Source organism: Phodopus roborovskii, unplaced genomic scaffold (assembly GCF_943737965.1).
Source record: "Phodopus roborovskii unplaced genomic scaffold, PHOROB, whole genome shotgun sequence".
In the NCBI taxonomy this organism is placed as follows: domain Eukaryota; kingdom Metazoa; phylum Chordata; class Mammalia; order Rodentia; family Cricetidae; genus Phodopus; species Phodopus roborovskii.
In genome coordinates, this window is record NW_026126511.1 from 53,212,685 (window position 1) to 53,240,029 (window position 27,345).

The following is a 27,345-nucleotide window of genomic DNA, read 5'->3' on the forward strand; positions in this document are numbered from 1 at the left end:
TCATCTCAGTTAAAACCCTCTGTGCTTATGAATACACAGGATGGATAGACTGGGAAATCCATCTGGACCTAGTAGAGAAGGAAGAGTTGAGTCTCACTCACAGCTCTGCCTCTAAATTCCCTGGGCTGATGATTAAACAGCTAAGAGCATCATGGATTTCCTACACAAAGGGAAACCTGGGGGTCATTTCAGCCATTGCATCTTCTTGTTTAACCTCTGTCCCTGATATGAAACCCCCATGATGTTAGCCTCAATCTTAAAAAACAAAAAAGCTCTCTGCCAGTAGAGGGTAAGGGGTAAGAGAGCCAGGTTGTACCAGAGTCCAGAGTGTCCTAACTCTCAGGAGTTGCCTGCTAAGCTGGTTCCTTCCCTCGCCTCATTTACCTAATTCTTTCTCTTATTCACAGTTATGTTTCATGATGACCATTCCTATTGTGAACCTAAAACACTGCTGCAGGTCCTCGTGTGTTCCTCCTCCAGCCAGTCTTCCCATGGGAAAGGCCAGACTGCTAGTGTCCACCACATTTCATTGATCCATTTACCTCACTGCTCAGGCTGAGGTTCCTCACACTCCCTCCTACTCTACCTCCTAATTGTGAGCAAGTGCTATCATTCCTGCTTCAAAATATTTACCAGTTTCTGTCACTTCCCACTACCTCTGACTCGGCCTTCTGGCACTGTATTGTCAGTTAGACTCCAGGAGTGGGGAGATGGTGTGTGTATCTGCCGCCCAGTACAGTAGCCGCTGGCCACACACAGCTTCTGACCTTTTGAAATGTGGCCAGTGTGAATAAGGAACCGAGTCTTTGTAGCAACTTCGCGGTTATATAACTGTGTCTCTACATTTACCCTGCACAATTCACCCATCCCAAGGTATAATTTCATTACACAACCCAACCAGTGCATCATCATCAACTTTCAAATGTTTCATCACCCCCAAAAGCTGTCACCCAGCCCCCAAACCCTCAGCTCCTGACAGCTGCTGTTCTGCACTGTGTCTGTCCACTCTGGACATTTTATACAAACAGGACTTTATGTAAGCAGACGCATACAGCATGTGGCTTTTTGATCCTAACTTCTTTCACTTTTCAAGGTTCATCCATATTGTGGCATGTACCCCTACTTCATTCCTTGTTATTTTGTCATAATACTCTATTGTATTGATGCACCACTCACTGAGTGATGGACATTTATTTGTTCATTCACAAGCTGGTGGACATCTGCATTATGAATAGGCTACTGTGGTTGAGGAAGAATGCTGGTCATTGTTTTAGGCTTCATGGGCAGTTGGGAATAATGCCTCTATGGACATTCATGTATAAGCTTTTGTGTTTCGTCTGCGTTTTCATTTTTCTTGGGAATTACCAGGTCAGGTAATAAATGTGCACAATCTCTTTTAGGAAGTGCCAATAGTTTCCCAAAATGTCTGCACAGCTTATTCAGCTTCCGGCCATGTGTGAACTATTATAGATCTCCACACTCTAATTGACTTTTGGTTTTGTTTTGGGGCTTTGTTTGTTTGGTTGGTTGGTTGGTTGGTTTTTGGTTTTGCAAGACTCTCTGTTCTCTCTGTAACAGCCCTGGCCGTCCTGGAACTCACTCTATAGAGCAAGCTGGCCTCGAACTCACAGAGCCTATGTCTGCCTCACAAGTACTGAGGTTAGAGGTGTGTGCCACCACCACTTGGCTCTCCGGCTCTCTGATTCTTGATTGTTCTTTTTGCTGTAGCCTCCTAGTGGGTATGAAGTGGCTCAAGTGGCTTTGAGATTGTTTCCTTTATTCCCAGTCATGTTGAGTTTCTCTGAATCCCTGATAGCCATTTGTATACCTTCTCTGCTAAGTGTATCTATTCAAGTCCTTTGCCCATGTTCATATGGAGAAGTTTTAGGTTGTTGGGTTCTTTGCTTGTCCTAGACACAAGCTTCTTGCCAGACACAGAATATGCAAGTGTTTTCTTCGTTCTTTTGTTTTTTTTTTTTTTTTAATTTTCTTGATGTTATCTGAAGTATTAAATTCTCTAGTTTTGTTCTAGTCTAATTGGTCCCAGTTTGTCACCATACTTTTGGTGCCTTTTTTGAAATCATTCTTAAATCTGGGGCTGGAAAGATGTATGCTTTCATTTATTCTAAAAGTTGTATTGTTTTGGCCTGTGATCATGTTTTGTTAATTGTAGATTGTGATAATAGATATAGACATAAACAGATTATGCAGTTTTAATCATTTTACAGATGCAAATCAGAGACACTAGTTACAGTGAACTTGCTGTTCTAGCTGTTTGCAAAATTGTTTCATCACCTCAAGCTTATACTCAGTACTTATCAATCAACATCTCCTTCTCTCCTCTCCCTCCTCAAAAGCCTCTGGGATTTCTTTTTCTTTCTTTCTTTCTTTCTTTCTTTCTTTCTTTCTTTCTCTCTTTCTTTCTTTTTTTTTTCTTTTATTTATTTTTTGGGGGGATTTCTTTTTCGAACTGACTTCTTTTTCAATCTAAAGGTAAGCAACAGAATGGAGTCAGTACATGCCTTTGTGGATGCACAACTCTGCTGTTCTCAGTATCAGCCTCTATCACCTGCTCGGCTGGCTGCCATCCCTGCCAAATGGGAACTGTACTTGTCATTGTCCCTTTTCCGTTTACCTGTGAGCTGTTCAAAACCACTTCACCCAAGGCTCGGCATCCTCCAGCCATCTTCAGTCATGCGTACCATACAAGGGAGCCTCTTTGGTACAGCCTGCCTCTGTTGGCCTCTGGCTGTTTCCTCTCTCCCTGAATCTCTAGACAGACTGGACTTCAGAATGGACTTCGAGCTCACTGAACACTGTTTTCATTAATTTTGTGACTTTCCCAGGAGCCTGTTCTTGATGACCATTGAACTAACTCCTCTCTGTCATTTTGGTCTGTTCACCTGATACCTCTCTAACTAAAATCACAATCTCTGGCAGGATGGTCTGCCTTCAAATGGCATATCTTAAATTTCTTCATAATTGTGTGTCAGTTTGTTCATTTGTGTATGCTCTATTCCCCACTGTCATCCAAACTCCAGGAGAAGACAGGAGCCTTCTCTTCCCAGTTCCCACAATGCTTTGCATGGATTAGATTTGAGTACATAAGAGTGTTCTTACCCCTTTCATGGCTATAATCTTTGTTAAACTCAAATGAATAAACCCCGTCTAACCTCACATGATCCTTGGTGGAGTACGTCTTTAAAATGCTGCATTTACTGTTAGAATAACCCCAGACCAGTTACTAGCAATAGACATTCTCCATTTAGAATGGCTGTTTGCAAGGACAGGATTGCATATCCCTGGCTTAGGACAAGAAGCGTTTCCTTGCTCCAAGATTTTGGACTGTGGAATAATCAGGATAGACTTCACTCACTAAATATCTAATAATCAGCATAGACATCACTGAATCCAACACCCAAACAACATCTGTGGATTTCAAAGCACTTACAAGTCTCAGTTTTCAGACGAGGGATACTCAGCACACAGGTCAGTTTGTTGTCTTACCAAAATTAATTTAGCAGCTCCCTTTTCCAACTTTCTCTTTGTTTGCTTTAAATGAGGTCCTCCCTCACCTCTCTTTATCACCTCTCCCCTCACTCTCCAGAGCTTTCTGTTTATGACTGTGGTGGAATCTCTTCCTGTCTCCCATCCAAGTACTAACCAGGACCGACCATGCTTAGCTTCTGAGATCAGACAAGATCGGGCGTGTTCAGAGTGGTATGGCTGTAGACTGGAATCTCTTTCTGATCTCCTAGTGTAACCCAGCAGCATTCATGGAAGTTCAGAGCTGTGGTTGATGTAGCCCTGGTGGCTGCCACTCTTCTCACAGACTGACCTTCAGTGCCAGGAGCAAAGCTAGAACTAGACCCAGGGACTCATCCACTACCAGAATCTTCTCGAACTCAACCTGATAATCACACCATGTTAGGAAAATAAACAGAATCTTCAACATATTATATGACTAAGCCAGCCCAAATATGCATGGATAGCAGCAGCTGCGCTGGAAATGTGAACACGGAAGTCCCTGCTACCTAGCTTGTGTGTTGTCATCTGTCATCGTCATCACTCCCCCTCCCAGAATCTGACCTCAGTGTGAAGGGGGGAAGGAGAGGAGAGTGTCACTCAGGAAGCCATCCATGACTTTAAACTATTCTGATTCTCAGAATCAGAGTCAGATTTCCACAGGGTGCATGTCACCAAGCAGAGTCTCTCTGCTGTTGTAGATGCTAGGGACTGTGCAGAGCCACCCCTGGAAAGAAAGAAACATGAAGAGGAAACTCACGAGAGCAAGAACAATGAGTATCTCCCCAAATAGTCAGCCACTTTGCACTAATTTTGATGCTGTGCAGTCCTACTTTAGCAAAAATTAAGAGAAGGCCCTAGCTCAGGCACTTGGTGCATTCTTAGACCAGTCCTGTTCTGCTTGTTTTCAAGCCAGACTGAAAGATAATTTTATTTTAGAAAAATATAAATTCAGTGCAAATCAGCCATTAGTTTTGTTTGAAAATCTGGTTTCTTTTTATTCATTTGAAGACAGTGCCTTTTAGAATCACAGAGGAGTCAGTTTTGAAATGACCATATGCTTTGAGAAATGCTGCTACTGCTCCACTTTCTATGTTCTGGGGGGGAGCAGATTGCACTTAGCCTTCTTGACACTAACAGTGGCCTCTTTGTTCTCCAGATACTCCACTGGCCAGTGGTCATGCCACAGACTATTTGTTTGTTGGAAATATTGTTTACACGGTAAGTTTAGTACTGTTGAGCCTTTCTTAAAGGGTACACATGTGGGTTATATCTCCAGTTATAGGAGGCTCTCCACATTAATACCAGTTACTCCAAGTCTATGGGCTGTGGCTTCCCTGAAGTTCAGACTGATCAAGAAATACTTGCGTCATCCGAACTCCTCTCTTGTTTTTTTCACAGTACGTTGTGGTTACAGTTTGTCTGAAAGCTGGTTTGGAGACAACAGCATGGACTAAAGTGAGTTGCCTTTGGAATTATTTTTTTCTGCACTATAGATAGTCAAATGCAATGACTTCCATTTAGTCCTTGAGGGAAACAATAAATACTATACAGTTGTCTTACTTCAAATTTTGCAAGTAAAAAATTGTTTTTGATCTTTATGAAGGCAATTTGGAATTTGGAATCCAGCCACTCCAGATGCTCTATTTGCTCATCTCTTAGCACAGCTTACAGAATCTGATTGCTACCTGCCTGAAATGAAAATTCTCATTATAACTGGGGGTGGGATGGGCGAAAGGAAGAGGGAAATGGATAAAGAGAGGGAGGAGAGAGAGAGAGAGAGACAGAGAGACAGAGAGAGAGACAGAGAGACAGAGAGACAGAGAGGAGAGAGAGAACATGCAGGACAAATTGGAAAATGTAGTATTTGCACATAACTTTACTATGGCACTCCTGTGCCGTCTCTCGTCTTCTGGCCTTTGTGTGTGTGATCTCACATAAGAGGGCACATCATGGCACATATAGGTTTGTCATCTTTTTCTCTCCTCAAATCTCACATTTTGAATCCTTAGATCACACTTGTGTGGACCTATTGCTCATGATTAAAGAATACCAATTTGAGTAGCCAATCCAGGTTTGTTTTTATCAGCATCCTGCTTCCTATTTGGTTATTTCCAAGATGGGGTAACAGCTGCACGTCACAGTGTCTGCCACAGTGTAACTGTAGCTCACTTACCTCCTGCTCTGCTAATAAGCACATAGGGTAGAATGGAAGGTCACCATGGAGCCAGGGAATCTGTTGAAGCATGATGGCAGGTGGGAGGTGAGAAGGGGACTGAGGCTGGAATATTTCAAGAAGGGGTAGTCAGGTGTTCAAAAATGTACAGAGAGAAGTGAAGAGAAGTGAAGCATTGCATTAAGAGCACAAAGGAGAGAGACCAACAACTTAACGGGGTGTAAGGTGCCCAAGGTTTATCTCATAGAATGAAGAATAGAAATTTAGTTACTAGAGCCAAGGAAGAGAAAGAGGTAGAGACGCACAGAAGAGCTAATGGATGCCGAGCAGAGCGGGGTGGGAGGAGGCACTTTAGTGTTCTGTGGAAGCAGGGTAACTATACTGAGTACTCACTTTCAAAACAACTGGAAGAAAGAGTTTTGGATGTTCCCCGCATCCAGAAATTATGTGTTGTGGATGCAGATAAGCCAGTTACCCTGCTCTGATCATTGCACATTATATACATGCATCAGAGTGTCACACTGTACCTATGAATATGAAAAGTTGTACATGGATATTTTAAAACTCTATTAAATGCAATATTTCAAATTTTTGGAGTTGTTTTTAAATAATCTCTGTAATAAATAGGACAGATGTTGTCTTTAGATGATAAGAATATTCTGTCCATTTGTCCATCCCACCACTCTCTCACTATATGGCTATGCTCTTGTTCTATAAAGCACTTGCTTAAGATAAGCCCGGGGATGGGTGGGTCTTGGCTGGGGCATGTGTTTTTAGAAGGTTGAGGGCTTAAAGCACCTTTATCTTCAGGATAGTGTAAGCCACCAGCAATTTGAGTAATTTGAATTCATCATTACAAACCCTAAGACAAGGAACTTACAGAGAAAGGCAGAGTTCTCCAGTAACTAGTACATCCTCAGTTTCTTCACGTATGGGCTGGAGTGGACCCCCAACCCCAGGCCAGCAGAAAGCCCTGTCTAAGCATGCCTTTCCTCCACAGTTCAGCCACCTGGCGGTGTGGGGAAGCATGGTGATCTGGCTGGTGTTTTTTGGTGTCTACTCAACCATCTGGCCGACCATCCCCATCGCTCCTGACATGAAAGGGCAGGTCAGTACTATGAATCCTGTGTGTCTCTCCATTGTGTTCACGCACGTGTGAGTGAACCAGCTTTCTGTGTCTTGGGACAGTGAAGTTCAGTAAAGGCTGTTGTCATCTGCTTGCATCAAAACTCAAGTAGCTAGAAGAAGTTGTCTCATACACAATAGTGGTGTGAGACATTTAAACACCATGAGAAATTTCACTCTGACCCTCTGACTTACATGGGGTACCACATTTCCTTGGTTAGGAACTGGATGTATGCAACACTGTTTGTAATTATATACAAAATAGGAGTGGTTTTGAGGCAGTAATGATCAAAGCTTGTGTGGATTACAGGTTCAATGTTAAGTAAATGATTGACTGCCTAATTGGTAACTGGTCACTTGTAAGAAAGACATCAGTCTAAGAATGCCAGTAACCAGATAGTTGGTGTGCCAGAATCTCTCTCTGTTCCTCTCTTCAAGTCAGCCATAGAGTCTGAGATTAGAGATTTTGCATTTGTTTGAATTATTTCTGATTTTTTTTACATTGCCTATGCCCAGTTGTCTAAGATTGAGCTACTAACAATGACCAATTAGGTCATAGGACTTTATCACATCAGGTGTAGAAAGAAGGGAATTGGGTATGACCTAAAGCACTAACTTCCTCTGTTCCCAAGTGGTGCTGTATGAGGCAACCTATAAAACCAAGCCAGGCTACACAGTTAAAATCCTTGTAGATCCCCACAAGGGATGCTCCATGCCCTAGGCTTTAAAAGCTGGTAGAAGCCTCGCTATCTAGGCACATTGCTCTCTGTAAAGTGATGTACCATTGTGTTACCACTTGAGGTCCATTCTCCAGGCTCTATGTTTCCTTCCCAAAATGCCAGCTCTGCTTTGACATCTCTTTGGATGCAACCCAACATGTACAACCCTAGGTCTCAGTTATCTGTGAGGCTACCATTGTCTCTAATACGAGACACCTTTTATAGGTCATATGCTTTCAGAGTAGATGTCCATGCTGGTTTAGCCTCCTGAGTGTGCAGTGGGGTACTTAACAATACTGGAAACAGAAGCTGGAATAGAAAGAGATAACTGAGGATCAGGGCATGGCAATCCTGCCTACCAGATCTCGGAAATGAATACAAACCCCTGGGTCCAGATGCATGTCCAAGAGCTTTTGTTCATGAGATAGGCAAGGGCTATTATCAGTTGTCTTTTACCTGTGAAATAAGTTTTGATACCCTACATGTCCAGAACCTCCATGAATGCTGGCCCTGTCCTGCAGGAGTGGGCTTGCATGCCCTCCCCACCCCACAACATTGATGTCTGTAGGGAAAGGAATCAAACAGCATACAAGTGTCTAAAATAGAAAAGAGCTGCTGCTGGCAGGATAGGGTTGGAGGGTGCCTGACTGGCAGACAAAACCCTTTCTTGGCAAATGCTTCCTTTCTTTGATTGCTGTAGCAAGCCCTGCTCTGTGTACATTCACTTTAGCAACTACAGTTCTAAAGTGGTGAATCGGGCCATTTGCCAAGTCTCCTTATCACAAAGTGGCTGACTTTCAAACTACCAAGGGGCTGAGTTCATCATGGAGCCACTAAGGTGCTCACAGCTCCCCTGAGCAAGGGCAAAGGTCACTGTCTTCTGCTGGATGACAACAGATCAGTCACCAAAAAAACAGCTTACATTTATGGATTGTCCCATGATATCATATGTCCCAGTGACATCCTATCTTAACCATCTTGGTGGGTGTGACTACTCTCCATGGGGAATGAGAAAGTCGCCTTAGGACTCATTTCTCAGATGTCCCCTTCATTAAGTGATGCATGGCTATCCTTGTAGACAGTGGACTGTTCCCACCAAAAAGGAGCCAGGAAATGCTCCTATTTAGTTAAATTACACAGCACTTTTGTGTGAAAACTTTGTATTTTACTTAAACTGTGTTATTTTCTTCCTTTCTGTTGGTTGGTCTCAACAGGAAGCAAATGGGTCTTTTTGAAACAGCCCGGCTAGGTCAAACTGAGGCCTCTGCTTGGCATCAAGTCAGAGGGCTGGTAAAGTTTTCATCAAAGGTCTTTAGTGTCTCTGTCTTCCTCTGGGTGAGATCCGAATGGAAAAGGTGTGACAGTACGATGTGTGGCTTTCATGCCGTGGCCCACAGCAGCATCTCATCTGCTACCAGATTCAGCAGTCTGTTGATTCTCCAAGTAGCAAGGACCTATTAAACACTGTGTAATGGTGCTGGACAGACAAATGTCTAGATAGTGCCCGGGACTAGTCTAACATCCCACATGAAGCTTCAGAAGGGCCTCTCCAGTCACAAGAGGAACTGTGCCATCAAAAGACAGCAGCTGGATTTAGGTGTGGGCAGAGGAGGAAGGGTTCCCAAAGGGCACTGTTGCAAGCATGCCCAAGCCATGTCCACTCCTAAGACAAGGAGCATTCCAGGGAAAGGATGCTTCTTAGAAGTTACTATCTTGAGAATGTTTCTAGCAATTTTCATCAACTATGCTTTGTAGTTGACTCCACAGTAGGGTTTTGGCAGACAAACATAATTCTTTGAAGCTCTGGAACTGAACTAGAATCTAATGGTAAGTGGTGTATCTCCCCCCTCCCCACAGGAGCCAGGGACAGATAGAGCAGCAAGATTCTGTCTGTTCATAAAATCTTCAGCCACTGAAAGGATGCATTGTTTCCGCTGAGGTTTTCCCCACCAACGTGATTAAGTATTTCTTTGTCTAGTCCATCCTATTTGGAGTTTTTCTCACAGGGTTGAAGGCAGGTCTTCCCCTGCGGGCAAAAGGAAGGAAGGGCTATAGGATAGAAGAGTTCTTTCCCACTGTCAGCTTCATCTTCCCTACAGCACCTTGTGATGTGGTATGGAAAGGCCCAGCCACAACCCAGGAAATCCCAGTGAACATTTATAAACTCAAAGAAGCTACCCATGAACTCTTCTAAAGACACAGCATTCTGAGGACTTTAAGGGGCATCCCCCTTTTTTCGTTTTCCTAGGAGCACACTTAGGTCTACAGTCAATTAAGAACTTGGCTTGCGTCTGTCTACCCTGTGAATAGCATGGACATGGGCTATAGAGAATCGATGAGAATGGTTTCCCCAGGGTACCACAACCATGCAATAGAAATTTCTCCATTGCGCTTACATACTCTAAAGTAGAACACAACTTAGTTTACCTCTGTTCCCACAGTCCCCTGCTGGTATGGGGCTTCCAGGAAAACTGGATCTAAACCCAGGGCAATGAAATGTTTGCATTTTCTTCAGGCAGCTCCAGAGCTTCTGATTTCAGGGCTGTGTGAAGGGAAACCCCAAGCTTCACCTTTGCTCCCAAGTCAGGAGATGGAGACCCTCCCCCAGTCAGAGCCACCTCCCCCTCAGCACATCTCTTGACCTGAAGTGACTTCCTAATCAGCAAAGTCAGAATAAGGTCATCCAGCCAAGTCACTCTTGAAATAGCCCACGGTTGTGAGCCCTTAATGGCTGAGCCATCTCTCCAGCCTATGGAAATGGCCTATGGGAAGTCAGGAACACGTACTTTACCCTTCCCTGGAAGGACAAATGAGTTCTGAATCTTTCTGCACAGAAACATTCTGCACAATTTAAAACCCCAATTCTCTTGGCCAATAAATTTTAAAGATTGTGAGTTTTTCTCAGTAAAGTCTATTGACTGACTGCTGCCTGCCTGTTAAAATGACAATCCCTCATGATAATATGTGCATGTAATTATACATGCACACACACACACATGCACACACACACACACACACACACACACACACACATACACACACACACACCATGGAGTGGGGGGAGAGACCCAGTTTAGAAATTACTGCTCTACAATATCCCATTTTAGCCACTGCCAGATGTATAGGACATGGTGGCCCACTGAACATACCCACACTTGACCAAATCCTCATGGCAGAGTTATGTGAGACATCCCAGGTAGTCCCAAGTGTCTCAAGGCAGCTCAGCTTTCTAAATAGGGAATTGTACCAAAGACATTACGTGGCTTGCCATGGAAAAATACTCCTCACCAACGTTTTTTCCCTTTAAAGTTCATTTCATTGCTAATAAAAGAGGGGGAAAGCCCTCTCACTTCAAAGCATACAAACTGCTAACTCTGACTTCAGTGCCAAACACCAGGCCCTGCCAGTTACTGGCATGGAGTGGGCTTTTTTTTCTCATCCTAAATATGGGAATGGGTTTATTTATGAACTTTCCAAACATACTTGGGAATACAGTACACACCCCACTGGGCGAAGTGCTAGCAGAGGGAGAGACGGTGGAGGAGTGTCCCTTTGCTGTCACTGAGTCAGTGGTAATCTGTGACCCTTCTTCCCAAGTTGTCCCGCTGGAGTTTGTTGCCCATTTGATTTCAGGTCTGGGAGCGTCCACATGAAATGCGAAAACATTGAGTTAGTTTGCAAGTTGTGTGCACTTCAATAGGTAGGCTGAAGGCATGCAGACCACCTTCTCAGCTGCAGTCCTTCGGCATCTCCCAAGGACCAGGGTTGCTAGGTGGGCATTGCCCAAGCACCAGGTTATCCTCACATTAATGTCTGTGGTCTGATATGGGGTCAGACTCAGGCCCTGGTGTTTATGCAGCAAGCACCTTTATGAAATGAGCCATCTCCCCAGCCCCTGCCAACAATTTTTTAGAAAGATTTTCAGTGATGGTTGAATATACACATTTCCAGCATGCATATGTAGTGGGGTTGATGGTATACATTTCACATAGATACACTGTATGTGTGCAATTACATACACAGTGAATGGAACAGTTCATTCATGAATCTACAACTGTCTGGTGAGACTGAGGATGAGGCTGAGGAAGCTCTGTGGCAAGACAGGGTTGGCATGGGGATTCCCATGATTCTCTTAGACTCCAGGGTCTGAGCTACCACCTCTGTCATTGCAAACAGCAGCAAGGATGATGATAAACCAGGTATCTGCTAAATGCCAGTCGACCCTCCTTAAAATGTTGCATTACATTTTCTCTGACTTGACTTGCCCTGCAGTGAGATGAAGGTCTTATACACATGGGTATAAAGTTTCAGGCAACAGGAGGTTTTTGGAAAACTTAATAGAAAGTGCCAACTTTTGGGGACCAGTTCTCCCTCCCCCAGCGCACAGTTCTCTCCCTTTGGGTAGCTTGGTTCATTTTGCCCTCTCTTTCAAAGTTGCTGTGTGTTAGAAGCCAGGTGGCTTTGATTGTTAGTTATTTTTCTCTTTGGTGAGAAGCTTTGTGGTGCTATTACCACTTGTCAGTCATTCATGTTGATTTTTTTTTTTTTTGTGAAAATCTGTCAGAAAATTAAAGTGCATGTTATGTGCTGACTTTGTTTGTGATATTCATGTCCAGTGGTCATAGTCTTTTTGTGCACTTTTGAGCATTTCCTTCCACACAGCCTGTGGAAAAGGGTTTTTGCACGTTTTGTTCATATTTCACAAAGAGGCCTACTTCTCAAACATCTTCAGAGGGTGGTGGCCCTGCCTAGTGGAAGGTGACCAACGAAGCAGCTCCCCTTCCCAGAGATGAGGGGTATCTTTAGGTTTGCCATGTTCACAGGGAATAGAGGTTATTGAGAGAGCCAAGACCTATACAAGAAAATATGATTAGGGTAAGTTAGATGAGAACAGGGACTTGGAATGGAGGTGTAATAATCATGGCTGATTTATATAAATAACAGTATAAAGCTTTTATTGAATGTCAATGCCAAACTAGTGGTAGACAATTCAGCAAACAGGATTTAAGTAGTTAAGATTTCCAGGTGCCAGGTTTGCCATCATGGAAATCAGAGTAAGTGATTGTTGTTAGTTTGAGTTCCTTTGGTCTGTCTGTGTCTATCTGTCCCCATGTTAATGGTTGAGTCCTAATTTTCATGAGAGACAAGAGAACTGGAAAAAGAACTATTACATTTCCCAATGTGCTATGAGGGCTATTCCCACCCACATGGCCCAGAAACAGCTTGCAAAGTACTGTGGCTTAGTTTTTCTGCCTGCCCTGTGTCTGTTTCCCTTTGTGCTCCCAGCTCCCAATCCCTTCTCTTTTAAGAGGTACACTTCTGGGGCTGGAAAGAGGTGAAGAAAATGTACTGCTCTTACACAGGCCAGCGTTCATTTCCCAGCATGCACCTCAGAAAGCTCACAGCCATATCCTACAGCTTATAATAGCGTATAATGATGTCAGTTGGAAGGGAACTGACACCCTCCTCTGGCTTCCACAGGCTTTTACACTCACATGGACATAACACCCCCCCCCAACACTACCATGTGTGAGTAATTGTGTATATATGTGCAGTTGTGTGCACACACAAACACACTTACTAAAATAAAAATAATTGTAAAGAAAAAGAAGTACACTCTGGTACCTCTGCTCTGATCCTAGACACTGGATCTTCAGCCTGGGATTTGTCCCCAAGGTTGTCCCTTCCCAAGCACTGCAGCCATCAGTCAGGAATGGCCACTGAGCTCATGATGGTCTGCCTGGAGATATGTCAGGGATCTTTATAAAAGCTAACTCTGGGAATAAAGTCATGGGCTACCAAGTTTGTTGTATGAGCCTGGAGTTACCAGAGGCTGTCGCAGAATCAGAGAAGGTACCTGTCTGCTGTCAGCTGAGCAAGGAGCAAAGCTGACCTGAGGGCTGACAGCAAGGTGAGCTGCCCCTCCCATTCCCGGAGTGGCAGCCACCTCTGTACCTGCAGGGTAACCACAAGATCCTGTATTTCCACTTCTTCCGAAGATGACTTAAGTTTCGATGCTGATACTTCTGTAAAAATGTCTGACTAATGAAAAGGTTGATCAGTCAAGTTTCAAACAGGGAAGGCAACGTTGTCAGTCAGGGTCAAGTTATTCCTTCTGGAAAGTTGACAGTCTTTATCATATGATAGAAAAACACCAACACGAAATACAAAGTGGCCTCCCTTTCCTCCAACTACTTCATGCCCATCTCCCCTCAACAACCCACATTTTAAAAGCATTTAAAAGCATTTTAAAAGCTAGATTACAAGCTAATTATTTGAAATCTTAATAAGAATTAAAAAAAAAAAAAAAAAAGGAAAGGAAAGGAGCTTTATTCAAAATCGCATGGGGTCCAGGGCGCTTAAGACTAGCTCAGGTAAAACTCTTCTGTCCCTTAGCATTTGGAAGAGGTCAAACCAAAGACCTACACATGGGAAGAGGTGGCTACATGGGTGGACTTAGTGTTCCTCCTTAGAGAAGTGTATTCAAGGAGCAGATGACAGCCCCATGTAATTCTCCTACCTAAAGAAACCAAAAGTTTCCGGCTAAAATTTCTTCTAGCTACCCAGTGAGAATATATGGAATATATTTGTATTTGTAAAGAGTTAATAAGCAAATTTCACTATTTCATGTAATGTATGTTTGGCTTGTGGTAGTGAAAAAATGCAAAAATGAGAACAAGATGGATCTGGAGTACTTAATTCCAGGAGGCTTTAATCTAATCCATATCCAGTGTATTTCTGATGGGTACACCCCAGACCACACCAGCAGAAGTCACTGTACCCCAAACCAACACATTGCTAGACAGCATTTACAAAATTATGTTCAAGGGCCTGAAGTATCTGAAGTAATAAATTTAAGTAGCTGTGGAACTGTGGAAAAGGTTTGGGCAAAGAAAATGTTAGGCAAAGGCTTTGGTAGCATCTGGCCTCCAATAAATCATGGAGATGAGTTCATGGGTGAAGTGAGCTTCCTGGGGAATTGCTCTAGGAGGATGAGGGGCCAGGAAACTCCAGGTCACTGGATGCTCAACACAGCTTGAAAGCAGTGAGTAGATCCGGCATCCCCACTGAAAAGGATGCAGGATTCTTAGTGTCAAGTTCACTGATGTGACAAAAAAAAAAAAAAAAAAAAAAAAAAAAAAGCACCTAGTATTTGGAATTCTGTCCCCAACACTGCATCATAATTAAAGGAAATAAAAGCAGTATGCATCATGGTCAATAGTCCTGGAAGACAGGAAGATGCAGGGGTGAGGAAAGGGCAGAGGTGGAGGACCAGCAACAAGTGTGATGGAGAAGGCCAGGTGGAGGGAAAGACCTACAGGGAGACTATGACTAGTCCCATGGGAAACTTTACCAGGTCTGGTAAGGAAAAAAAGAGTGACTGTGAAAAATGTCCTGTAACTGAGTATGTCTGTATTTGCCCTTTTGTGATGAATGTGGGAAAGGTAATTCTAGAATCAAAAGAGAGCATGAACGCCTTTCTGACTGCTGGGCTATTTAAAAGGGTCCCTTAGAAAGTCACGTCCTGTTTGGCTTATTTTGTTGTTATTGTTTGGTTTTTAAGGATCTATCTACTATTCAAAGAGAATCAAACATAACATTATGGTATTTTAAGACTTCCATCTGACATAAACTTAATAATCATAAATAATATTTTGAAACTCTGACATTTTGATTCCAGAAAATTATATTGCCAATTGCATTTGGGGGTTGTTTGTTTTTACAGTGATGGTGGTAGAAGTCATGGTCCTGCAGAAGTTATACAAGTGCCCTACCCAGCCCTTGATTTTTGGAGAAAGGGCCTTGCTCTGTGTGTCTGTGTGTGTGTGTGTGTGTGTGTGTGTGTGTGTGTGTAACTCAGGCTGGCCCCCAGCTCACAATCCTCTTTCGTCAACCTCCCAAATACTAGAATGGCTAGTGTGTGCCACTGAGGTCAGCAAACATAAGATGGCCAGTGGGTACCACCATGATCAACATCAGCTTTGTTTTTAATACAAAACTAAAACCAAGAAGCAGTTATAATTAGCAGAGCTTTCTCTGAAGGACTTATCATTTTTTTAAAGTCTTACCCTACTCCATGTTTGGAAAATTTATTAGAGTAATAGTCTCTTTCCCAGCATTAAAGTGATTTAATTTTATGTAGTTCTTCTGGCTTGGGTCATCTTGGTAAGAATAGCGTTTGCCAGATGCCATTTTAGACCACTTTCTCAAAAAGAATTTTTTAAGAAAAGTAATTACTCTTTATTCCCCTGTGTCCCTTATGTAACTTCCTAAATTAGGAGTGCTGTTCTTAAGAGTTATACTTTAGTCCATATGTTCAGCAGAGCCTACCTTTTTAGTCTTCAAAATTCTGATACGGTGTAGGCCTGTGGAAATGGCTCAGTTGGTATAAAGTTCTTGCTGTACAAGCATAAGGACCTAAGTTCAGTCCTCGGGATACACAGAAGGAAAAAGCCCTGTACAACAAAGAGTTGTCAACACTGGGACACAGCTACAGGAGGCTCCCTGGAGCCCACTGGCCAGTCAGCCTAGCTGCACCAGTGAGTTCTGGGTTTGGTGAGACGCCATATCTCAGAGGAGGTGGAGGACAATTGAGAAGACACCTAGTATTGACCCTTGAACTCTGCATGTGTGTGCACATGTATACACAAGGCACACATACACTCACACACCACACACACACACAGACACACATAAACCACACATATACATCATGCACACACACATACACACACAGACACCATACACACACACCACACATACAACACACACATATCACACATATATGCACTTCACACACATATACCATATACACACCTCTTACACACACACCACACATACACCCTCCCACACATACACCAGATACACACCATACACACATACACCATAAACATACCTCATATACCTCTTACACACACACCACACATACACCCTCCCACGCATACACCAGATACACACCATACACACATACACACTCACACACATACACCATAAACATACCTCATATACCTCTTACACACACACACCACACATACACATACCACACACACACACACTACGCCACACATACCACACATACACACCACAGAGAGAGCTAAATGAGTTTCCGAAACTTGAAACTCTGAGTCTTGAACTTATAGGAGACAGGGAGTCTGATAGGAAACCATGGTTTGTGAATTCTCCATGTGTCTCTCCGCTTTCCAGGGCTGTTGACTCTGCATCTCTATTGCTTGTATTTTCCATTTTTAAAATTAGTCCTCACTAGTCTGGTCCTGCTACCTCTGCCCCTCTCTGCCTTTGCTGCTCTTTATAGCACAGGTCTTTTGAGACCTGCATGGCAGCTTAAGTTTCAATTTTAGGTCAGGATTTTGCTCCGCTCCAGCCTTGCCAAGAGAGCCCTCTCCAGCTGTTCGTACCAAAATATCCTCCTCAAGTGAGTTTGGAAGGCATTTTGTAAGCCCCTGAGCCTCCAGGCTGCTAGAGGGAAGTAATTCTCTCATTAGGGGCTCCTTGAGGACGTCAGTAAGGGTATACAACCGCTGACAAAGGGGGAAAGTCCTTTTCTAATGGCTTCCTAACAGAGCCTCTATTGTGTATAGAGAAACCTGAAGTGTGAAGGCCACTCTGAGAAGGTTGCCTGAGAAAATAACCAACTTGCTAAGTAGGTTGTAGAGGAAAAGCTAACCGTTTAACCCCTTGCTTTCACTGGTCAAAAAGGGGGACACTGCTGTCCCTTAGATAGGGCCTTACAGATGGCCCCCACAGGATACGGATGACCTGGGGGAGGAGATAAGCCACAGGAGCCCTCACCCTATCACCATTCCTGATGATTTTACAATTTGTGTGACTAGTGACTGATGCGGGGTAATGACTATACCGTGAATTGAAATCATTCTGGATCATTGCCTGTCACCCATGCATGCAAATGGTTTCCTGGTCCCTCAGACCCTGAACACTCCTCTGTCGTTCCCTCACGTCACTCTCTGCTCGGCACCACCTTCTCCCCATCGTGCTGCCTTTCCCCTCATCACCCTCGTCAGAGCAACAGGTGCAGCTTCTTGTTAGAGCATTGGTAGCAACACAATTTCCACTGCATCCATGTGTCAACAGGGAGTGCAAAAAAGCAGGAGAGTTTGTGTCTGACACCAAGGACAGTTGTGATGCCCAAATTCTGACCCCCAAATCACCAACAGACCCATTCCGATGCAAAAGCAAAGAGTCTAATTGTTTAACGAGTTAACTGTTTTAACTCAGGCCCCTCGCCCGTTCATCACGGCAGGTAGAATGAGAAGGGACCCAAGATGGGGAATTTATTGGACAGACCAGGGGTACGCAGCTGTCTCAGGATTGGTGTACTTCCGGGCTTGGGCAACCTGCCCTGTGTTGATTGATCAACTGGTTGTTATGGCCTATAGGCCCGCCCAGGGCAGTTGCTATCTATGTTCCACATGTCACTATTACCAGAAAGCATGCACAGAGCCCGCCAGCTAACTTCTGATTGGTTCCTTGCCACACAGAGGTTATCTGACCTCCTAGTGATTAGGGCAGGTCCTCCAGGGTCAGAAGGCTGGAAACTTAGCACATGTGCTGAGTCAGGGGCCTTTATCTTGCTAGGTCTTTTCTGCAGCCTGCCATGGCTGCTAAGGCAGTGGCCTGAGTGAGGGAGGGTGTGGTCCCTTCACGGTGACTGCAGCAAGGTCAAAAAGTCTGGACTTGGGATACTGTATTCTGTGTGGCTTGTTTCCACAGAAGCATATCTGAAAGCCAAAACTCAAGTCAGCATTTCTTTTCTGAGAAATTCTTCACCATGGTGGTACCAAATAGCGGTTACTAAAGGAGAACTGATTGATGCTCAGCCGGCCACACCTACGAACCAGGTTTACAAAGCTGGGGGAAGTCAGCTGTGGTAGTATACAACTGTAATCCCAAAGCTCAGGAAACTGAGGCAAGAGGGTTAGAAATTTCAGACCAGCCTGGGTTCCATAGTGGAACCCTGCCCCAAAATTAACAAGGAGGTGATAAAGAAAAGGTAGCTTCCAGAGGGAGAGCATGAGGCCTGTGGGACTTGGCCTGGGATGCCCATGGGGCTGAGAGATACAGATGGATAGGACCAGATACTCCAAAAGTCAAATTTAACTCCATGTATAACAATCCATAACTTGCCAGTGTCTAAATCAAATTGAAAAATAATTTTTATTTTTGCTCTAAGAAAATTGAACAGCTAACCCATAGGGCTACCTCTTGGCACCCTCAGTTTTCATAAGCTGGCCAAACATATATCCCACCATATTAAGAAATGCATTCTTTCCCCTCAAGGCGCTGTCAGGTCAGGAACAACCAAAAGGGGAGTGGGAAGGGGAAGTGTGTGTGTCGAACACTCTTTTGTCATATTTATGGAAAGCGTGTCACTTTCAGTTGGATCATGTAAGTTATGAGCGCCAAGGGAAGTTGCTCCTGATTCATCATCCTTGCAGGGAGGCCTTTCTGGGCAATGGGAGATTTGAGATGAATTTGGGTTTGGCTGCATGGTTTAGGACCTTTCTAGAACATATTTGGGTCAGTTCATGTAAATCTGCCGTAAAAATCTGCAGTAAGGAAATGGTTCCCTGTCTGCTTCTCAGAGCTTCCGTTAAGGACAAAGCGATCTCCTATCTTTCCCTGCCCCAAACTATTCAGCAGAACTTAATCTTTCCAACAGAAGTGGCCAAATTTCCCAGCAAAGGAATCTGCAGCCTTTGTGGTTTGGATAAAAAGGTGGTTCGTTTTACTGGGACCTTGATGAAATATATTTTATGATAAATTTAATCTTTCCTCAAAAAAAAAAAAAAACTCCCAAATCTACTTTTCTGGGCAGAATTCAACAAGAAAGCAGTTTCTATTCAAGCACAGCCAACGGCTAAAGCTATGTGGACCTAGGCAAACAGTCTTGGGTCCAAGGTTAGGATTTTATAGCTAGAGGTACTAAGCAGGTCTGTATTCTGGAAGAACATTGTCTAGTGCATTGATGTGGGTTTTGCTTTTTATTCATTTTTCTGGATATTTTAGAAGGAATATTTTCCCTCTTCCTTTTTTAATCCCTTTCTACACTTGGTATAATGTGGAAGGAAGGGTCTCTGCCAGAAACAAGTAGCTGAGGTATACAATGTGTCAATACACAGGACAACCACTGGCTTCCTCTCACAGACAGAGTTACTGGTGCTATGATTTTGGCATAGCACGCAGGAAATTCCTCGTCGGTTTGCCCAGGGCAATAAACAGACCTCCTGCATCTAACCACATCCACGCTGAAATTTCTCATGTGGGGTTACTTTAGCTTTCTGTGTAAAAGTTAGGGGTCCCAGCATTCTCGTTCCATGCTTTCTTTAGCTTCTCAGCTTTGGAATTTGTGTTTAGGAGTTGGTGGGCTTTGTGGTCTGACTTTTCTCTGTTCATTGGCAGTCAAAGGTAGATGAGCCTAAACACATCACCTATAGAGAGGGGGAAAGATGCTGTTGAGCATTTTTTTTTTTTTTTTTTTTTTTTTTTTTTTTTACTTCTAGACCTCAGGCTCCCATCTGCATATTCACCCACCCACTTCAGATTGAAAAAATTTGGAGGGAAAAAAAATCTATAGCGAACACCCGACCACTTTTTCCTTGCCGCTCCACCCTAAATAATACAGCACAACATATATGTATGTAGCATTTGCATCCCGTTGAGAACTTTAAGTCACCTACACTAACCGAAATAAACCAAAGGATGTGTGCATGTTCTACGGAAACCACACCCTACTTTCCCACAGCACAGTCTGCCTGTGCCCACTTCAAGAAGGCCACCAGGGAAGGTGTGAGGGACAGAGCAGGCGGGTGGAGGAGCAGAGAGAGAGCTGGGAAGGACCCCTCATCGTCTGAGTCAAATTATACTCATTAATTCAATTTGTGTCAGGAATGTGTGTAAATAAACGCTGGCAGCTGCGGGGCTGTGTGCCCTGCAGGGTACAGGGCCAGAGGACCAAGAAGCCTGGCTGGGGCCTCTTCGGATGGTGCTGCCTCCATGGGATAAGGACAGCAGGGACCGTATTATCATTATCGCATTAAGGGGCTTTAAAGGCAGAGTCACTGGCTGAGCCAAGTGGAATCAGAGAGGCTGCTGTAGGCAGATAAAATCTTCATTATTTGAACAGCTTAAGCTCCCATGCCTGCTCTTCCCTGGGGTGGGGGGATAACTATAGATCTGATTTCCTGGGTTAATGAACAGAGGACAGTGCTTAGTCGTCCCCAACCTGGCACCATTTCCAGACAACCTGTTCACAGCCACACTCCCAGGCAGACCAATTGAGAAGAAACAAGGCTGAGAACATTTCTGTCGATGAAGGACAAGCCATGAGATTGTGAAACATTTATACGTTTGATTTGGGGCGCTTCACACCCATGACTGACCATCACCAACTAACATTTATTAAGCTCCATGTGGAATCCTGAGGGACGACACTCTTAACCCTCAGAAGATGGTCTTGCTATCTTGACACCCTCAAAGGTTCAGCAAGTACTGTTTAAAGAGTTGCCTGTTCCCCAACTTAATTATCCAGAGAGCCCTTGTTCCTACAAACTGATGGAGTGGCAAACAGAGAAGCAGCTGCATCTTTTGAATTGTCTGGAATTCCTTTGTGCCCAGGAGTCAGGCAAGATGATGATAATAATGATGATGGCAATGATGGTGGCTAACCAGAGGCTGCACAATCTACTGTATGCTTCATATATTTAATGTGCTCCACAATTTCTACTCCATACAAGAAACAGAGGCCTTGAGGATGTTAAGGCACATGTTCATGGTGATGAAAGCTGGGAGGGAATTGGGATTTACCTTCCAGCAGGTTTCAGAATCCAGACAGCAACCAGTGGTCCCCAGAAATACCAGTCCTGCAGGCTGCTGACCACCATGGGAGGTGGTACAGTTGACACAGCCTGTATAAGCCAGCATAGCACTAGGCCTCGGTACTTTAAGACAGTAATGGGCCTTCTTGGTGGACATATTGCTTGTGGCTTGGGAGAGATGAAGCAAAGCCTAGCTGAGGATGACAGGAAGCAGAATAAGGCTCTCCCTCCTTCCCTCCCCTACTGGGTTTTTGGTCCTGGGCATAGAACACGTCACCCTGTAGACATTTCGACCCCTAGCTCTACCTCTTAATCAAAGCCCAGCCCAAGTCAGTTTAGTAGTTTATTCTAATTTACATACGGCTCTTCTGTTTGTAAGATAGGAAGACCCTAGATCCATAGGATGCAAAATACAGTTCTTCCGGTGCACCCACCCAGCCTGCCATCAAAATTGATCTCTTGGGAGAATGGTTAGTGAAAGGACAGAGCCCTTCACGCTTGTCTTGTACAAATGCCCACCCTTAGGAGGGTTGGTGGCCTTTAGTAACCACAACAAACAGAAGTTGGTTCCACCTTTGTGTCCTTCTCCATCAGAGTGGTAGCAGAGGAATACCACTCAGAAGTGGGTGATGGCAGTGGTGTATGAGAGTGTGTATGATGTATGCATGTGTGTAAGAGGGGTATTGCGGTGTCTCTCTGTGTGTGTGTGTGTGTTATGTGTGTGGTGGGTGTAAGTTATGTACATGGTATGTGTGTGTGTGTGTGTATGGTGTATGTAAGGTATGTGTGTGGTGTGTGAATGGTGTATGTGTATGTATGTGTGTGTGAAGTGTGTGTGTGAGGTGTGTGTGTGTGTGTGAGTGAGATGTATGTGTGCTTTGTGTGTACAGGTGCACACGCATGCAGAGTTCAAGGGTCAATACTGGGTGTCTTCTCAATTGTCCTCCACCTCCTCTTTTGAGACATGGCGTCTCACCAAACCCAGAATTCACTGGTTCAGCTAGGCTGACTGGCCAGTGGGCTCCAGGGAGCCTCCTGTAGCTGTGTCCCAGTGTTGGGAACACAGCCACTCTTTGTTGTGGGGGGATTTTTCTCTAACCTGTGTGTCAGTCTCTTCCTTATTTGCTTCTGTTGTCTTCTGTCCCTCTGTCTGGCCTAGTCACTCTCTCCATCCCTCCTTCCGTGTGAGATGACTGACATACTCCGTCTGTGGTGGTCAAAGAGGCTATCCCTGTGTGAGGACTGTGCTCTTCCCTGCCCAGCACAGATGGGAGTCACCACAGCCTGAACAGAGTTTGTCCTGAGCCAGGGAAATCTGTGCAGCCCACTGTTCCTGATTATGACATTTTCTTCCTATTAAGTCTGTGGTCTTGTTTATCCTAGAATTAAGCAATCACAGCCCGAGATGAGGGGAATTCTATCAGAGCTGAGTATTTGTAGAGCAAGGGCATTTATCTCCATTTAAAATTGGCCTTTTCACAGCCATGGGGGTTGTTTGCATGCATTGTGCCTTAATGGTGTGTTTATTTACCTAGCCTGACAGTTCCTGCCTGCCCTGAGTAATCCAATATAAACTGGTAACAGCCCAAGATTCCTAAGGCAGGAAGGGACTTTTCAAAGAAAACCAAGGAAGACTCCTAGTGTAAGTTTCCACTGAAGGAGTGAAGGGAAGTCTACGGTAGGCGAGCCAGGGAGCCTCTGTCTGAGCAGAAGCCTTCTGTTTCAAATGGTGTCCTGTGTGTCCCGTTCTTCCCAGCGCCAGTTCATATGGCTGGAGGAAGTTGGGTTCTTTCTCCCTAGAGATAAGTGCTGTTAATCATCTTCAAACAATAATTTCCCCCAACCAAGGAAGAGATAGATACTGTTAGTCTTCAAACAATAATTTATCCATCTCACCATCTTGTTGCCTCTTTCCTGATCTTCCCCCTTAACAGAGACTGAAGCCTATTAGTTGCTCTGAAATTTGTTTCATTGCTTACATGTCACATTGTGACAAATTATAATATATAACTATATATAATTTTAATTATTTAAGTAAATATTTTCCAGTATCAAAAAGTGGACATACCTCAGGTAGAGGGCGGTGTGAGTATTTGTTTACATCCATTTGCTTCTTCTCGGTTTCTTGGCAAGAAGACTGTTGGGGAAATAATTCCACTGCTCTTTTAAAAAAAAAAAACATTGCCATGTGGTCTGGCCACAGTTCTATTCCCAGGTATGGAGGCCTGGGGTTAATGAAGTGTTCCTCCAGAAGGGCTGTTATTTTAGGCCTAGGATTGATTTTTATGCAAACCTTGGTTCCCTTCCTGCAGGATGTTGCTCTGTCTCACCTGCATCCTTTCCTCCATGCACAGAGATCTGCTTCAACTCCCTGCACTTGCTCTCCTCACCCCCTCCTCACCCCCACAGCGCTTGCTCCTCAGACACCATACTTTCCTATATCTCATGACTGCTAATTCCCAAGCTATTCTTTGGACGATTCTTCATGGCTCGTTTCTTAAATGCAATTGGCCTGAGGGGCCCTTTCCTTGGTGACTTTAATTTTTACTTTTTTCTAGTTTCTATAATATCCACTAAAACATCAGTTTCAGCTAAGAAATGTATTTACCTTTAGTGCAACATCTTTCTACAATTTGATTTACATTTGGCCCTCCATGCCTGTATGTATGTGTATCCCTGTCCATGCATTCAACTAACTATGGAGGAAAAATAGTCAGAAAAAACATTTCTGTTGTCACTGTTCGCCAAACAGTAGTGCAGCCCGGTGGGTGAGCCCCACAGCATGTGCACTGTGTAGGGTGTCACAAGCCATCTGGAAGCTATGTAAAGTATACGGGTTCTACAAAGACACTGCCATTTTTGCATAAAGTGTTTGCACACCACTAGATTTTAGTGGGGGGGGGGGAGAGGTGGGGCGCCTGAAACCTATCCCTTCGAGGGTGCTGAGCTACAGCCGTTCATTGGAAGTGATTGGAAGTGGAGACAGATCTTTTTCTTTTTTATGTTTTGTATTTCTTCAAATACCTAGCAGTACCTTTGTAATAAATATCAGATGTCTGGGAAACATGCTTATATTGGTTAGAGTTTCTTAATAACTTCCAATTCAGTTTCAGAACGTGGTTCTTATGAATTATACTCCGTTGATATACGGATTTGGTTCTGATGAATTATCCTCCGTTGATATACTGCCAGAAGGAATGAAGCTTTTTTTTCTCTTCCTGGTACTTGTTTGTACCCTGTCACATTTTCATTCTTTATTAAAGTTCCTGTTAGATTTCTTGCAGAAGAGTCATGTGGGAACCAAGATGACACCTTACTGAGGGTTTTCTTTACAATACTGGAACATTTTGAGTTTAAGTCCATGGTGTAGAAATGCTACCGCCCTTGGGAACATGGTTTTTCATCATAGAAGCCTTTTATTGCCAAAGGGGAATATTCTGTAGAGGTAAAGCAAAGGCCTGTGAAATTTAACCTTTAAAAACAACACTGTGTTTAAGTTCTGTGGAAACAGACGGTACTGCTTAAAAAGGACACGGCAAATGTTATGAAATTTGTTTTAAAGCATTACTCTCAGGTTAAGTCATGTTTGCCTCCTTACAACCTGGAACATGTTTTTGCAACTTCAGAAATGGAGGATCTGCCACTCTGAGGACTGTAGTGTGAGCTGGTCCACGGGCTCTCGCCGAGCTGGAGATGAGAGACTGAAGCTCTCATGGCTATAGAGGGACCTCACTTGTTTTCCTAGGTTGAGCCAGGAAAGCCAAGTTTTGAAAATGCAGACTATCCTGTCCTGAGAGTTACCTTTTCTTAATGAAAATGCACCTTCACAGATGCTGTTCATTGCTGTTGGTTTCGAGTTATCTGTGGTTTATTTCCTTCCATGTATCCTCAATGCTGCTTGAAGGCATTTCCACTGGAAGATGATCATGTTCACAGCTCATCCTATGGGGAATGGTCTAGAAATCGTCCTGCTTCCTAGGTCTAAACCATATGGTCGGTCTCCTTCCCCCCCCTGCCCCCAATGAATTAAACACACTTATGCATGATGGAACCCCATGTTTATGAGTCACATTCTCATGCTGTGGCTTCGTCCTCCACACCTAAGTGTACTCATGGCCCTCCAGGAAAGGCCCAAATGAAAAAAAAACAAAACAAAAAACAAACAAACAAAAAAAAAAAAAAAAAAACCAAAGCTTGTCTTTTGTCTGACATGATGGAAAACACTCCTGGGGGACATATTTAGCAACTGGTTGGACTGGTGGTCTTTTGATTTTTGCTTGATTTTGAGACTTGATAGAACTGAAGAAATGAAAATATGTGACCTTCAAAGTCTTTTTAATCCTACAAAGGAGACAGATATAGACTGAGATAGATAGATGATAGATAGATAGATAGATAGATAGATAGATAGATGATACATACATACATACATACATACATACATACATACATACATGCATACATACATACATAGAAAATAGATAGACCAGTGTAGTGGGGCTGTATCTCTTTAATTATGAGGAATTCAACTTGGTTTTAAAAGGGAAATGTTTCTGATGCTTGGAAAATATAAAGCAATGGAGATGCCAAGCATTGGTGGTGCACACCTTTAATCCCAGCAATTGGGAGGCAGAGGCAGGTAGATCTCTGTGAGTTTGAGGCCAGCCTGGTCTTCAAAGTGAGTTCCAGGACAGCCAGAGTTGTCACATACAGCTTGAAAAACCAACACCCCCCCCCAAAAAAAAATAAATAATGGAGATAAGTCTCTCTCTTGCCTCTTCCCTCCTTCCCCTCCCCCACCACTTCTTAATGACCACACACACATATCTGTGTCACTTGTGCTCTGAGAACACACTGTTCCCTCTCCTTTGCAGATGGAGCCTTTCCTCCTCCTTTTCTATGGCCTATTAGATGGGACCAGTGACTTATATACAGCCACAAACTATACTGGTTTATATAAAGGACATAAGGTTTTTTATTTAGGGGGTTGTTATTGTTTTGAGACAGTCTCCCTACATAACCCTGGTCTGAAACTTTCTAAGCAGACCACAGAGAGCCTACCTCTGCCTCCCAAGGTATTTGCCACCAAGGCCTACAAGTTTTGTTTTATGTGTTCGATTGTCCTTTGCATGAATTTGAGGACTGGCTAATTCTTTGATGACTACTGATAACAGTCCTAGAAGAATGCCCAGAGGTAAAGTAGAGTTTGTGCCAAGTGTTAAAAGAGAGGGAACCTTAGACAGGCCACATCTAGTCTGTTTCCATAAAGCATATTAGATATATTAATCACATGGCTTTGGTGTACATCAGCAGAGATTATTGTTGGCAAGCCTAGATGTAGCCTACCTTGGCTCCCAGTCTGGGTTCTGTGCCAGCTCCTGATAAGCCTTCAGTGTACCCTAGCAGACGCCATAGGAAGGATCTAACTCACTGGCCCTGTAACATAACATGTCATGGCTTATTCAGTGTCCTAGATATAACTGAGCAATTGAGGCCATGGGAACCCAACCTCATGAGTGTCTGTCAATTATAACTGATAATGGCCCACTGACTCCTAATAATTGCTTAGTAAATGACACATGGAAGACTTACTTCTCTTACTTCAGACTACCATTCAGGAACACTTCCATTAACACCTCTATATGTATCCATTCAGTACAACATATACATGCCTAGAAGCTACAGGCATTCTTCTGAGACTTATGGACCGAGTCACACAGAAACTAAGATGCCCATAGAGTATCCATTTAAGAGAGCGTAGGTGAGCGGGGATAAATGATGTGCAAACAGGAAAATTGGAGGACAATGGTGAATGACTGGATATTCACACCAGATGTTCTGGTCATAGAGGTCTCTGGGGGGGATGCTGTGTCGGCAGAGATCTGAAGGAGCAGAGCCAGTGTCCCAAGAACATGGTGGGTGTGTGATCATAGTCTAGGGTAGTAAA

The 27,345-nt window shown here is 43.8% G+C and overlaps 1 protein-coding gene across 3 annotated transcripts in view; it reads left to right on the forward strand.

Annotated features, from left to right (window-relative positions):
* Atp8a2 (ATPase phospholipid transporting 8A2) overlaps positions 1–27,345 on the forward strand; it is a 515,396-nt gene that overhangs the window by 389,131 nt on the left and 98,920 nt on the right. For all 3 annotated transcript variants that reach the window (XM_051195581.1, XM_051195585.1, XM_051195582.1), the window contains exons 31-33: positions 4,685–4,746; positions 4,927–4,983; positions 6,702–6,809. In XM_051195581.1, coding sequence (XP_051051538.1) covers positions 4,685–4,746; positions 4,927–4,983; positions 6,702–6,809 — 227 coding nt within the window. The remainder of the gene's footprint in view (positions 1–4,684; positions 4,747–4,926; positions 4,984–6,701; positions 6,810–27,345) is intronic.